At 33.5% G+C, this 15211-nt stretch overlaps 2 protein-coding genes across 6 annotated transcripts; both read right to left on the reverse strand.

The window, feature by feature from the left end:
• Positions 1–533: 533 nt before the first annotated feature.
• On the reverse strand, positions 534–5771 carry LOC114175207 (shaggy-related protein kinase eta-like). Of its 4 annotated transcripts, XM_085671276.1 has the most exons (13): positions 5584–5771; positions 4502–4591; positions 4275–4334; positions 4141–4201; positions 3929–4050; positions 3771–3845; positions 3618–3674; positions 1801–1941; positions 1642–1692; positions 1493–1564; positions 1324–1407; positions 1098–1199; positions 534–945 (listed from the first exon to the last, which is right to left on the reverse strand). In XM_085671276.1, the coding sequence occupies exons 2-13, from the start codon at positions 4589–4591 to the stop codon at positions 850–852; spliced, it is 1011 nt and encodes a 336-aa protein (XP_085527402.1). In that variant the 5' UTR covers positions 5584–5771; the 3' UTR covers positions 534–849. The 4 variants fall into 4 exon arrangements, with proteins under 4 accessions (XP_085527402.1, XP_027915771.1, XP_027915773.1 ...); XM_028059970.1 differs by having other exon boundaries at positions 3929–4201; XM_028059972.1 differs by lacking the exon at positions 4275–4334 and having other exon boundaries at positions 3929–4228; positions 4502–4602; positions 5584–5765.
• A 5422-nt stretch (positions 5772–11193) lies between these two features.
• Positions 11194–15064, reverse strand: LOC114176260 (nucleobase-ascorbate transporter 2-like). Of its 2 annotated transcripts, none has more exons than XM_028061238.2 (13): positions 14675–15064; positions 14464–14561; positions 14000–14176; positions 13538–13638; positions 13362–13437; positions 13188–13247; positions 12870–13054; positions 12638–12734; positions 12299–12444; positions 12124–12215; positions 11968–12045; positions 11730–11890; positions 11194–11611 (listed from the first exon to the last, which is right to left on the reverse strand). In XM_028061238.2, the coding sequence occupies exons 1-13, from the start codon at positions 14763–14765 to the stop codon at positions 11399–11401; spliced, it is 1575 nt and encodes a 524-aa protein (XP_027917039.1). In that variant the 5' UTR covers positions 14766–15064; the 3' UTR covers positions 11194–11398. The 2 variants fall into 2 exon arrangements, with proteins under 2 accessions (XP_027917039.1, XP_027917038.1); XM_028061237.2 differs by having other exon boundaries at positions 13179–13247.
• Positions 15065–15211: the final 147 nt, after the last annotated feature.

Genomic DNA, 15211 nt, shown 5'->3' on the forward strand with positions numbered 1-15211 from the left:
GACGTATTTATGTGTTATTGAAATCGGATGACATAAAATAACAACCCAAGAATTTGTTTAGAAATTTTGGATTGTTACATATAATCCAAAAATTATTTTAACATTAAAATTGTGTAATTTATTCACTTTTTATTTTTTTTTACTTTTGCATTATATTATTCAGAAATTCTTTTAACTTTCAAACTTTGTAATTTAAAATAAAAATAACTTAAATTATGTAATCTAAAACACTTTGATGACAAAATACACAAACAGACAAAATACGTAAACAAAAGTATTGACAAGGGTAAGAGAGCGGTGATGGCAAGACAAGAGGACGAAAATGGTAAAGTGATGACAAGAACAAGATGGCAATAGCAAAAAAGCAGTTTGGTCTTTTAACCAATTCCATGGAATGCACATGGAATTAAAGAGTGCCGAGTATACTTTTAGTGGAGAAAGATAGCTTGAAGAAGAAATATAATTTCTTATAGTAAAATTGTTATGATATCACAAAAGATCATTAAGATATCCGTACTTGAAAAGAAATAGTGTAAGTAAAAAAGATTACAAAAGATTCATTAGAAGTTTCATAAAAATAAACAATATACAAATAAAACAATCTATAAACATACCGGCTTAAGATTCTGAATTATGGACTTCGTTCAGAACTTATTACTGTTGAATCTCTCGCATTATCCTCAAAAAACCTCACATCACATATTGATATCTACAAGTACAATTGCATAAACATTGTCCTGCCCATGTTTGGGTATTTATACAGCTTTAATTTGGAGATGGTGGCTGCAATCCAGAACCTCAAGTCTCTTTTAACTTCCATCCATTAGAATACACTTTGCACATGTTAAGTCATGTTCCATCAAAATGGGTATGTTGTAGCTCTATCTTCCGCTTCGCATGATCAGGTATTAACTTATCAATAAGCTCTGGAGAAGCTCCGGATAACTGTAAACAGACAACAAGAACATTTAATATATAGACCCTGAACAAGGAACTTACTGAATATCAGATCATGGATATGAAGATTTTTGTTGGGTAGGTCATTTAGATTTTTGTAACCTTCATTCATAGCTACTAAGATGATGCACCATACTCACCTCTTGCTTAAAGTTGAATAGAGGGGGAAATGGCCTACCATCTGGCAATTGAGCATTGGGTTCACGGAGTTCATCAAAGAATGGGTGTGCACATGCTTCTAGCTGCATGACACAAAAAAAAAAAAAATCCTCAAATTGCTACATGTAGCAGTCACTGAATGATAAAGATTTATAAGTATGATTTGCACACTGAGAAATAAATCATAATTGAAGCAATCACACTCACCGCAGTACAACGAAGGGTTGGGGAATACTGCAGGAGCCGGGAAGTAAGATCAATTGCTTCTGGAGGCGTTTTTTGGTGGAATATCTACACTCAAAATTGATAATCTGAAAAAAGCAAGTGGCAGAAGATAAAAAAAAATGCAGTAGTTGTGACATGGATGTGCCCAAACCTGTGGAAACTTGAAATCATTGTTGTTTGAATTTGAACAGCAAACTTCCTCTTGGGAGGGTGTGCCAAGAACCTGAAATACGGAATTTATTGACCTGACTTCTTATGATACAACCTTAAAAACTTAACATGTTGTAACATCAGTCGCACCTTGATAATCTCTACAAGTTGGTCCACTGCGTTGTCGCCGGGAAATAATGGCTTCAAAAGTTCCATTTTTTGTGTCAGATGGCATGTAGATAGTGAATATTATTGAATGAGACTATTTGCATAATTTTAACAATAAAAGAAAGCAATGATATAATAAACCTTGCCCAAAAGCAGTTCAGCAAGGACACATCCAGCTGACCAAATATCAATTGAAGTTGTGTACTCAGTGGCACCAAAGATTAGTTCGGGTGCCCGATAGAAAAGTGAACATATGTGTGATAAATTAGCTTCACCTTTAACCTGATTACATAAAATCCCAAGTAAGCAAGAAACATCCGTTGGAATAACACAGAAAAATATTATCCAGCATATCGTAAAAGGAGTCACAATTTAAAAGCTCATGAACAGATAAGTTTAATGCATTAAATTCGTCCAGAAATCTCGAAGAAACACAACATTGGATGGTTACCAAAAAGGCCCTAAACAAAGCAATATCAAAAACCAAAAACTGCCTGCTCTATCCAAAAGGCCAAAACAAAAAACGGCATAAAAAGGTTACAATCATATCCCAGAGACAAGGGGTTGAGCGGGTCAATAGATCAGCACCCTACATTTGAGAGGTTCATGTGGTGGAGCACTTTGTACTCCTTGTCCCTCCCATCAATCAGCCACCTACAAGGTGGTGATCATCAGTGCCATTTTCTGTCGAAAACAATAGTAGAAATAGTGGGAAGTTCTACAAGGTGTGAAACCAGTGATCAGTGTATAAAGGGTGAACTAGTTACAAATATAGTTATTCCGGGAGGATGACTCAAATGTGGCAATTATCGAAGATGAGAAAAAGAGGGAAATGAAAGCAGAAGAAGCTCCCGAAAATAATTGAACATGACTATGACATCGCGGAGCAAGTACAAATGGCATAGCTTTGAGTTCCTTGTTTACATGGAGGGATACATCGGAATATCTATTTAAAATGGATCTAAAAAATAATTTCCTTGTTTTCTATTCAATTTCTTGTTTTGTCTTTGGGTTAAAACAAATATTATAAAAATTAAATTTAAAGTCCATGGTAAATTTGTGTATTTCTAATTGAATCTCAATTAAATTTTTCCTCTCTTCGATATTCAAAAATTTATATTTTTTAATTAAATATCTGCCGTTTAACTTTTTTTGCTAATTAGAATTACGTGACTTTTACCTTGTCCTCCTATCTTGCTAATTAGAATTATGTGACTTTTATCTTGTCCTCTTATCTTGTTTTATTGTCTCTTATTAAGAGTCACATCATTGAATTAACAAAAAAATATTCAAAGGTAAGGAATCAATTGAAAAATATGAAAAAATTGAAAAATATAAAAAAGTTTGAGTACCTAATAAACATAAACATAAAAAAGTTTAATAGAAACTCGGTTGAAAATACACAAGCTTGAAACTTAATTAAGCCAAAAAAAAATATTAATAATTTCACAATTATTTTCGAAGTAACCATTTTTAATGTATGGTGGGTACAGTGATATTTATTTCCACCATTAACCATGCACAACCAACTCCTTAACCTAGGTTGATTTTCACAGAAAAAGTTAATAAAAAGGATTTTTCACATCTTGGTGAACAAATCATCAATTTATAAAAAAAAATAATTAAAAATCTCTATTTTCTTTTTACCGCCTCCTAGCTACAATTACAGTTGCAACACCCTTGTCATCTTCATCATTAGGTGATTGTTAGGATCCAATGGGAAGGTATGAGGTTTTCCAACGCTGTAATTATTGAATTCCAAATTTCTCCAACTACAACACTTAGCTTTTTGTTGTGTGTCTCTCTCAAATTTCTTATCAGTGATGATATTTAATAATAATACTTGGTTGAGATTTTAATTAAATCAAAGGGGAATCTAGGCATATTTATTACATATAATAATGAGGATGATCATGCAACAAACAAATGTTGATGGACTGAGAATGAAATCAACATACCAGCACTTTTGCACTTCCAAAATCACATATCTTAACCTGGTGTGTAAGAGGATCAACCTAGAGAGTACACAAAATGAAATCAGATCAGGAAATAATTCCTTATTTTTTCAGAAAGAAAGTCAATATTGCATTCTGCTAAAAATGTAAACAAACCAGTATATTTTGAGGCTTCAAATCTCTGTGGCAAACTCCAGGGACAGTGTGGATATAAGCCAGACCCCGGAAAATCTATACGTGAACCACAGACCTGTATCAGAATGTGAAAACATAAAAACAGAACCTTCTCAATCAATAGAAAATCTGAGGCTTACCTGGTGCATGTAAAGTTTCACAAAGATAAGTGGCATGCTCTGATTAGTGTTGCTATAGAACTTTGAGACTCGATGCATAGAGTCTGGAACATATTCCATCACCAAATTAAGAAAAAGTTCATCTGCACCAGTAGTGGAAAAGAATCGGTCCTTCAGAGAGATCACATTTGGATGGTCCATCATGCGCATTAACTTTAGCTCACGACTCTTACATTTTCTGTCCTGTAAAACCTTCTTAATGGCCACTAGCTCCCCAGTTTCCACGCATTTAGCCTAAGAGGAATATTTATCACCGTGTGCCTGATATATGAAGATAGTAACAGATATGAATATAGCATTGGCATACCAGGAAGACAATTCCAAATGACCCACTCCCCACAATGCGTTCTGCCAGGTAAGTTCTAGTCTACAAGAATAATCAACAGACATTAAATTTTCAAAGTTTTAGCATGGATCAAAGATGAAATCTTCTAAATGCCACTACATTTACAAATTACCTTTTTAAAAAACTCATAATCTGGTGAGAAAATCTTAATGCAGTTACAGGAAAGATGGGGTTCACTGCGAAAGTACCTGTTTGGGCTTCCCATTTTTTTCTTTTACTGTAGTGGATATGATGTGACCAGTCACGGACTCATTCACATTGACAACAGAAGTGGACATCTGTCAAATTGCTACATTTAGTAACAAGATATAAGAAATATTGCAATTTCAATGTTTTGCATGTATTTTGAAAATGATGTCATTTAAAGGAAGATTAAGCATGAAACTACAGTAATTAAAAAACATTATACAGTCAATAGTCAGTAGACACGGACCAACATATTACAGAGTGCTGACAGGATCATATTGCAATTCAATTATTCAAAATCTTGTCAACAATAAAAAAGGATTATTTAATATCTAACCCCCATGATGTTTTCATAAAGAAAGTTAAAAAAAAAAATAGGTAAACAGCGCAAGAATGATATTAGATTTGAGAAATTAAGGAAACAAGCTGATAAAAAGGTTGAAGACAAGAAACATCACAGCACCAGACTCCTAGGACAAGAGACTTGCAACAATTGTTGAAATTGAAATTAAGTGGGAATGCACAAATTTGCCGTTTAAACAACTTAATACAACATTAATAGTCAGCGGCAAAAGTAGAACATCATTGAATCTTAATAAATTAACCAGAAAATAGAGTAATGAGCTGCAAAGGAATCAAGAAGATCCATTAAATAATCAAAGATCATCAAAATAAAGTCAAGATCAAATCACGAGAAATCTTTATCATTACACACCCAGTGCAGAACTCTCCGGGGACTCAAATAAATACCAAACATTACATAAAAAAAAATGAAGATGAAACAGAGCCAAATGGGTCTTCTCTTTTAAGCCCAAGGACCAAAATCTTAAGTAAGGGAACCACCCACTTTTCTACACAAAAGAAAACCTAAACAGTCACCGAGTCAGGCCAGGTGAAGAAGGGAAAAGGATCAAAGAAGAAAAATTTGGTAACAAAAAATTGAAAACCCATATAACTCTTTAACTGTTTTTGTCATCCCTAATTATCATACTTAGAAGGTCTTTTCTTCAGGTGTCAATAAACTTTCTAAGCACAAAAAGGATAATCCAATTAGATACGAAAAAGAAGGGGGAAAGGCAAGCACCTTGTTGTGGCTATGATCTGAGATGAAGTAAGAGAACGTTAAAAGGTTGTGAGATGGTGGAAAAGGGAAGAAGATGCTAGAGAGGAGAGTCTTCAGAGTTGGCCTTTATAGCTACTGGTGTTGTGTACCGGCCACCGCCCTGCTGAACAAGATATTTAACCGCTTTTCACTTTTACAAAAAAATATCTGTCCACGTACTTTTGTATAACACCGTCTAAGCTCATTTCTTCTCTTTTCGATAGTTGTTTTTGGTACGAAATGTTTTTTTTTTTTTAAATATTGTGTTCGGTAAAAAAAAGAAGAAGGGAATTTGCGAATATTTATTATTATTTTATTTTTCTGTTTTTTATAACACAATATTTGTTTACTTGGTCTATTTTTTTTTTACCAAAAAAAATATTTAATCTATTTTTTACCTTTTTCAAGTTAATTTTAATTTTAATTCCTTTTATGATTTTTTTTTTCTAAAAATATTGAATTCTAGGAAAGTTCATGTCAACAATAGAGACTTATATCACACAAAGCTGCATAAAAAAAATAAAGTAAAATAAAATAAAGACAATTTGCCTCAGTCGTATACCTAGAAGAAAAAAAAAATATATATATATATATATATATATATATAATTTTAATTTTTTCTTATCTAGTAAAATTTGATTCTTAAAATTGTAAAAACAAGTATTTTTATAATTTTACTTTGGTACTATACGAGAATAATTTATGACTTTTATAAATTTATTTACATTTGTTTTTAAATAAGTAACAAATTAGAGATTAAAATGAAACTTTATTAATTTTTTTAATTTCACTTCATATTATAAGATATTATTCATAAATATTTAAAAAAAAATATAATGTCTTGGATATATACAATAGTAAAATGAAATGAGTGTATTGGAATGAATTAGTGGTGTTTTAATCCAGACGCATTTATTAGTTTACATAAATGTTTGAACTTAATTTTAATGTGTAAGATAAGATGATTTGTGTCATATGTTTTAGGTTAGTTTATTTTTTAAGCATTTTAGTCATCCTGATTTATTGTTCATTCTATTGTTTTATAATTTGTTGAAGTTTTTTTTTTTTTCACCCAAAGCAATGTAGATACTTAATTTTTTACTTTAATGCATTTTAAGTAAGTTATACTTACTTATTGAACCCCTTTTAGTTTCTTATTTCAAATTAAGTTTATGCGCTGTCATACTATAATCAATTTTTCTCCTTCCATATTAACTAAATTATCCTTAGACTAGAATAAAAGATTGAAAATTTAAAAATGACATATAAAAAGAAACATAATTTCATTAGAAAAACAAGTAAAAAGGAACAAAAGAGAGAGTACAATATTTATTGATAATTTAATTAGAGGGGACCAAACTCAATTGTAGTTAGTGGGATCAATATTTATAAAAGAAAACCCAACTTACAATGAAAAAGAGAAAACTATGTAACTTTAAACCAAATTAAATGAAATGAGAATTTGCATTGTGTGAAGTTAGAAAATTATTTCATAGTTTGGATTATGAGTTTTTAAATTCTTATGAAAGACTTTAATTTTTATATATATATATATATATATATATATATATATATATATATATATATATATAATATAAATCCTTATAAATATTTGATATGATATGAATTATATGAGTTATCCGAAAGTTTTGTCGTTGAAATACAACTGTCTAATTAACATTTTATTAATAGATAAATATTAGAGTTAAGGTAGAAATATCGATTTGGACTAACTTAAAAATTTAAAAGATGAGTTAGATATCTTATAACGGCTTTTGTATTAGGTTGAAGAAATAATTTCATGTTAAAATGTGGAAGTTATAAATTGTGAAATTAGGGATAAGGGTTAAAATACCGTATATATATTAATACAAAATTATTTATTTTTCTCAGTTTATCGTTAACACACATTGTATATATATTAATACATTTTTTTTTCAGTTTATCATCGTTAAGTCTTTCCGTTTAAACTATCATTTTCTGGTTGTATATAATTTAATGTCATTATAAAGTGAAAAACAACTCAACAAAAAACAGTAGGGTAAGTTAGATTTCTTTTAATGGATATTAAAGGTTAATTTATTTATTTAATTACGTCACATCAAATAAAATTAGTTGTCCAACTAATTGTCTTTTATGTCATAAAGAATAAACCTCATATTATCATAAATACTTGACTCTTTTTTTGAAAGATTTTTCCATTGAAATAGACTCAAAGATATGTGTGTATGATAGTGTCTGCACTGACATTAAAGCTACATCGAGAAAACTAAGTCTTCTCATATGACTACAAGATATCAGACACAATTCTTTTGAACATTGCATACTAGGTCATAAGAATCTTTTATTGACTTTTACCACCTAATACTTTCCTCTATGTGAATCCAATATTAGTATATTTACAATCATTTCTTTTAAAATCTCAAATCCAATACACTACCTAATATCTTTCAACATAATATTTCATCATTAGAAATAACTATGTTCAAATATCATCACAATGGCTTGTTCAATGGTTAATCCCTTTGAACTCTCTAACTTTTAACAAAATATTTTTTTTTCTCACTGAAGAGATGGACTCAACCAAGTATTGGAAGTTTTTTCCAAAATAATTCACTTAATGAGATCAAACTCGTACAACTATCAAACCACCTTTAAATATCTAGTTTTTGATAAAAATGAATTTTTCTTAGCATGCATTTTAGTTGTCTAGTGATCCAAACCCTAAGAGCCTTATTAAAAAGTCCCATCCAACAAGCAAAGCGTCCTAAACTCTCTAGATTTTGAATTTCATTAAGTGAGTATGTGGCTTATCCAACGAGTTTGCATAATTTAGAAAGTTTGCCATATATATCAGTTTGTTCCATTGGTTCTAATTGGTGTTTTTGTCTGTGTTTCAGATCATAATGAATACATTCCAATTCTAAAATATGGTACCATGAACCAATTCGACCAAACTTATATATTGAACTAAAAAATACTACTCACATCACTTAATAAAATCTTAATTCAACATCTCATTTCAATATTTCAGTACATAAATCTGGATAAATTGAGTCTAGAGTTACTTTTTTAAGAATGTGTGTTTAATTGCAGAATACATGATTGAGGGTGTTATTTTATAATTTGTTTGAATTGTTATGATTTCTCATAGTTATCATTAGTTTACCTTCCTTTGTTTGTTTGTTTGTTTGTTGTGGTCTCTCTTTTGCAATGATCACTTCTATAACTTGAGCATATGATGTTGTAGGTGGTGATGGTGCTAGGCAATAAGCTGAGGGCATTGAGATGAGTTATGTTGGAAGAGATGTGCATAAATATACCTAAAGGTGTCAATTTGACCCCTAACCCACGGGTCAGCCCTGGCCCACCCTTCATTAAGCCCCCTTTTAGGGGGGGGGGGGGGGGGGCAAATGAAGGGCCCAAAATAAAAGCCTCAGCCCCCAAAGCCCCCTCTCTAGTGGGTTAGGGCCAGGGCTAAGGTGGGTTAGGCCCCCAAATAATCTACATTAAGTTATAGTCAAAGATCAAGCCGAGCGACTCAGACGAGTCCGAAGACCTAGACAAGCTCGACGAGCTAGATGAGCTCGATCACTCAGACAAGTCTGAAGGCCTAGATGGGTCTAACGACCTGGACATGCCCGACAACTCGGATTGGCCCAACAAACCGGATGCGCCCAAAGACCTAAACGTGCCTGATGACCCTAACAAGCACGAAGACCTGGACGGGCCCGACAATCCGGACGAGCTCGATAATCTGGACGGGCCCGACAACACGAACAGACCCGAAAACCCGGACGAACTCGACGACACGAACGAGCCAATGATTCAGAAGGGAACGATGACCTAGACGAGTCGTCATGCGTGTCCGGGTCGTCATGCTTGTCTGGGTCGTTTGACCTGTTTGAATTGTCGGGGCCGATCAGATAGTCAGGCTCGTCCGACCCGTCAGGCCCGCCCGACTCATCGAAACCATCTAGGTCATTGGGGTCGTTAGGTCCGTCTAGATCGTCGTGCATGTTCGGCTCATCGAGCCCATTTAGGTTGTCAGGCTCATCCTAGTTGTCGAGCCCGTCCAGGTCGTTCGGATCATAGGTCCAGTCTGGGTTGTCGGACCTGTCTAGTTGTAGGTCCAGTCTGGGTTGTAGAGCTTGTCCGAGTTGTTTGGCTCATCTAGGTCATTGGGTCCGTTTGGATCGTTAGTTAGTATTGTCTCTGTCGTCGGGCCCGTCCAGATCGTTGGGCCTGTCCGAGTCGTCAACCCCGCCTGACCTGTTTGGCTCGTTAAGCACATCTAAGTCGCCAAAAAGTTTAATAATATATTTTAAAAAGTAATATATTTTTCATGTTGAAGATTAAAGCCTATGGGTTGGCCCTGACCCAAAAGACTTTAATGAAGATTTTGACTCTGTAGACTTCTTTGATAAGGTTTTTGTTTAATGTGTACTTTTTTGCCCTAGCCCACATGAACCAGAGCCAAACCCTGTAGGTCGGCCAAATTGATATACCTATTAGTATGAATTATTAGTCCTATTTCATGTTTCGAAGAATTTTAATAACATGCATTTTGAAAGACTTATTACATGTGAAAGGACTCTAATAACAGGATGTATTTGTGTATATACTCTTCTATCCCATGTCCTCTTTATTACTTAATACTTGACTTGTAAGAATTCAGAAAAATAGAAATATTTTATAATTATCGGATGTTCTAACAAATTTGTGGATTTTTAATAACTAATTTATGAGTATTTTAATTAAACACTTTTTTAACGACCTTATTTATGTTTTAAGAACCAATAATATTTATTCATTTTTCGGTTAAAATACTTTTCAGATCCACATGATTATGTAATTAATAAAAGTTTCAAAAATTAAAGGTGTGAACCGGTGAATATAATTTTGACTGTGAAAGAATTGTTTGAAATTGTAAAATGAACTCAATGTTTTGTTTTGGTCAATAAAATTAAAGCACTCGAAGAGTATTGCCCTGAAAGTAAGGCAACACCACAAGCGCACAAAAGAAATTAAGTAAAAAATAATTAAAAACACATTACATAAAATTTTTTAGGGCTATCTCCATGTGGTGGTACCAAACAGTAGCTAACCAAACACACCCAACTTAGACCAAAGAGGAGTATTCAAAATGTAGCACCTAACTCCCAAACCAGATTCATACTCTCTCTCCCTAAACTTTTCTACAACTTCACATTCATTTTTCTTTTACTTAAAGAAAAAAAAAATATCACTTTCCCTTTTGTTTACACTTCTTCAACACTCTTTCTTACAAGAATCTTCTTATATTAAATTGTATACAAAGTCCAAAGTATACATTTAAATACAAATTATTTAAGATCCAAATCCTATAATATAAAATTAAACACAAATATTGATTCATCCTTATACTGTTGTAAACAGAGTGAGTCTATTTAATTTTAAAAAAAATAGTTTGACCATTAAGCAACGTGTGACCTGTTATCAATCTTCTGATAATTATTCAGCATCCACTAGTTGATATGTCACATATTTCTGCATGGATAATAATTACCGATAATAACTGAGTTTCAAAAGAGAAATATGTCAAAGAATGAATGAACAAATAAGTTCTCTTGTATTAATATGAAAAAAATTGAACTTAACTAACCCAATTCAAACTATACTAAAAATAAATAAACCGAAAGCGCAAGAACCACTCTTCTGCTCTCAGAAAATACATAGATACATACATGAACATTTTTTTTGTAGCTTTTCACTCCCAAACCCTTATTTGGGAAATGATGCTTTTTCCTCTATAGGCTTAGGATGGAGGGAAGAAACGGTTGAGGTTGAAAGGGAGGGTGTAGAACTCTTCATTTCTGCTATCTCCTTTAAATGTTCTGAACTTAGCCCACCATGGCATTCCCCTATCTTTCGCACTGTCCTTGTAGTCAAGAGTGTTGTCCAAAAACACAGCAACAATCAATGCCACCGTTGGAGAAGAAAAGAATATAGTATTAAGGAAATCATTGAACTGCAAAAACCAAAAAACAATAACTTATTGTTAACTTGCATGTTCAAGAACATCTTGAAATAAAAACATAAAATGTCATTATGCAATTATGCAGGAGAAACTGATATAATGAACTCACCCATCCGGCATTGGTATGAGCAGGGCCATGAAAGGCCCTGATAGTGTATTCTCTGAAATACTCAGGAATGGATAAACCTAAGAAGAGGGAAACACCACAGATAAAGAGGTTCCTCATTGAGTTCATGTTGGTGAATTGCAAAAATGATAGCCCCACAGATGCTGTAAAAACAAAATTAACAATTGTCACTAACAAAAGCTGAGGAAGGAATCCGACAGTAAATTTAGAAAGTACTCACCTACAATACCAAACAAAACACAGTACACAGCAGCAAACATGGGGAATGGTATTGATGCAAATAGAGCTCCAAATTTTCCTGAAGAAAGAAGCAAAATATGAATTTTAAGTGAAATGATGAAATAAATTTGAACATTTTGTGTTGTTTTCCACTGACCTAACATTGAGAAGAATATCATAAAGCCAGCTGAAACTTGAATGACCCTTCTACTGCCGATGCGATTGCTTCCTAGAAGCCCCACATTCTCTCTGTCACAGTCCTACAAGAATCAATTTGTGCCCCAAAAAAGTGAAAGAAAAGCATGATTCACTTCATGCAGAATAGCACTTACACAGAAACTGTAGAACCAGTGAGTGTTCCAAAAAGGCCATTCAACAAAATTCCAATTCCCTGCCAACCAATACCACGACTCAGCACGTGAGCAGGAGGTGGTGTCGCACTTGCTAGACGTGATGCAGCTTTGTATGCCCCAGTTGACTGAAAAAACAAAAAAACTCTTTTTTATTTGTGTAAATAGTGCATGTTCATTCACCTATAGATTAGTATAATGCGTGTTATTTTAATCTGATGATAATAATCTAAGTACATAGAAACTAAACTCTATTTGCTTTTATTTTATAAATTGTAAAACGTAAACAAGACTTTATATTTTATCACGTGGGCTCAATACCTCAACTAATGAGACTAACACAGCAGCCATCATTCCAAAAGCATGACCAGCATCAAATGTAGGAGCACCCCACTCAAGAGGGTATGGAATCTTTATCCTGCCACAACACAACACGTTCAAGAGTCAACATTAAACATGTTCTTTGCTGCATTCATGAACATGGTTATTTTCTAACAGTAAAAGTGTGTGTTTGCAGATGTTGAACACCGATGCTCTTGGCAGTAGTACCAACCATGGAGCAGAAGAAATGAGGTTGGCCCTGTCTGTCCTGCAACTATGTTGGGTTAAGTCTGGACGGTGTTTGTATGCTCCACTTGCTGTTAATAAATGTGCATATGCCCATATCACTGTTGTGCAAATTAGTAGAGCAAATCTCTCTAGTATAGGTATTTGTCTTATCTGAAAATTTTTCAAGTACTGCACACAACACATAGAGTGATTAGGTCAGTGACTCTGCATACTCACACTCTATTTTCTACTCTTGCTATCTTTAAACATCCAATGTTTTACTTGTGTGAGATGAGATAAATGCAGTAAATACATTTTGCACCTGAGATAAGGCTATAAATAGGATTAGCATGGGAATTCCAATTTCAACACAAGTCCCCACCTGTGAAAGGACATACAGCAATATGATAAACTATGAGTCATGAAAAATGGTATTAAATTTCAAATTAAGATATCCTGAAAAATAGTACTAGCAACATGTGGTTCGGTGTCATACCACAAGGAAGCCTCTGTCAAATAATCCAAAACCAACTAGGGCAATTACTGGAACCATTCCAAGTGGGCTGAAAAATCTGAAGATAAACCAAAAGGACATACATTATCAGATATATCGATCAAGTTTCACACTAATAGCCCATATTTTACTTTAAAAATGTACTTGTATCTTCTTACCTGGAACAAATAGCCCATATTTGGCTAAATCCCAAAATTATTTGTATGCTTGAAGCTACTATTAAAGCTCCTTGGACTGCTCTCATTGTGCTGAGAAATCTCTGAAGATGAACGGAAAGGCATTAGTTTAAGCAAGATAACAAATTTAAGACGATTTTGTGTTTTATCCTGCATATTATTATTGTAAACTTTGTTTATTTTTCCTGCAATAATGGCTAGTAAAGAAGACAAATTTCATCACCATGTACGGATCCCACGTCCTGTCATAAGCTTAACAGTAAATATAGTGGTGGTGTACTAAAAGTGTATACCTCTCTACTCTGTAAAGATCTTCTTTCTAGTTAGGTAATACTGAATAAGCTTAATTAAACTTTGATATTGTTAAATCCTTGAAAGGTAATGTGAACTTCAACTTAACAATTGAGACAAAACATGAAAGAGAGATTACAGAAATGCACTGACCAAATGTGGGTCCTCTATCATTGCAAAAGACGGATCACGAATTATAGATATAACGGGGACCATGAATGCATATGATCCTCCCACCACTGTTGGTAATCTTGTTCCAAAGAGTGTCTGCAGTAGTGTATTAATTCCTTCAACAAAAAGGAGGGTCTGTACCACCCTCACTTTATCATCCTGAACAAACAAGTCAATATATGAATGTCAATTCTCTCTCTATATTGCCAATTTCATTTCAGGGCCAACTAACTTCATTTATGTGGGATCCACCCACTTCATTTTACTGCATAACAAAATCAAATACATAAAACAAAACCATTCAATCAAAACTTCATAACTATTCCTCGGTGTGGATTTGCTAGCAACACATCAAAAGAATTTCAAAAGTATCTATCAATCAAAACAACAAAAACAAACTCAAGCAGTTAAAAGGACTTGAACAGTTGAACATAGAAACAACTTACATCACTTCCCCCCATCACAGGCACCAGAAACGAAGGGATCATCACTGCAGTTCCTAAGGCCAAAATGTAATGCTGGAAACCCAAAGCTATTGTCTCAGCTGCAAACAGTTTAACACAATATATCACTCACAGTGAAGAGCAACTACTACTAACTACGAAACAAAACAGAAACAATGCAGTTTGAGAAAAGGTTGAAGCTGGTTTTGCATACCCCAAGATGGGTTTGAATCTATACAATACTCTAAGCCTTGAAGTTGGTCCATTGGTGGGTGGGTTATCTCCTCAGGCTTTATAGCTGCCATGATCACTACCCACTTTGTAACTCTTTTCTTGTTTCCAAATCCTTCTGCTTTTGAAGCACACAAGAAGAAGTAGAAACAACCCAAGAGGACAAAAACACACAAAGACTCACTTTGATCCTCCTTGATAGAAAGTGAAAGTGAGGAAACTAATTGATTCAGGAATGAAACTGATAGAGTCAATGTATGATGTTAAGAAGCACACAACAAATCATAGAAGTAAGAGATGAAAAGAGAAAAAAGTTCACTGGCACTGAGCACTAAGGCCTTTTCTTCTTCAACTTTGTTAGCAGTTGTTATCTTTCTATGTCTGCTTTTGGTTTATTTACGTTATATATATCAAAGGGTTCCGTTAACTTTTCAATATTCCTATATTGCCCCTTAAGGAACTTCCAAAAAACTGAACTCAAATGTTACCGTTGCTTCACTGTTCCCATTAAACTTTACAA

This window comes from Vigna unguiculata, chromosome 3 (assembly GCF_037176805.1).
Source record: "Vigna unguiculata cultivar grain cowpea cultivar isolate G323 ecotype 2 chromosome 3, ASM3717680v1, whole genome shotgun sequence".
Classification (NCBI taxonomy): domain Eukaryota; kingdom Viridiplantae; phylum Streptophyta; class Magnoliopsida; order Fabales; family Fabaceae; genus Vigna; species Vigna unguiculata.

What these genes read in the sequence shown, in the direction of transcription:
- LOC114175207 (XM_028059970.1), bottom strand. Translation starts at nt 4,591, where the DNA reads ATGTCCACTTCTGTTGTCAATGTGAATGAGTCCGTGACTGGTCACATC. An exon ending in TTGGAAGTGCAAAAGTGCTG is followed by an intron (nt 1,942 to 3,617) that starts GTATGTTGATTT and finishes TTATGTAATCAG; the next exon opens with GTTAAAGGTGAAGCTAATTT. An exon ending in TATTCAACTTTAAGCAAGAG is followed by an intron (nt 946 to 1,097) that starts GTGAGTATGGTG and finishes GTCTGTTTACAG; the next exon opens with TTATCCGGAGCTTCTCCAGA.
- LOC114176260 (XM_028061237.2), bottom strand. Translation starts at nt 14,765, where the DNA reads ATGGCAGCTATAAAGCCTGAGGAGATAACCCACCCACCAATGGACCAA. An exon ending in TGATAGAGGACCCACATTTG is followed by an intron (nt 13,639 to 13,999) that starts GTCAGTGCATTT and finishes GTTCATCTTCAG; the next exon opens with AGATTTCTCAGCACAATGAG. An exon ending in TTGACAGAGGCTTCCTTGTG is followed by an intron (nt 13,248 to 13,361) that starts GTATGACACCGA and finishes GTCCTTTCACAG; the next exon opens with GTGGGGACTTGTGTTGAAAT.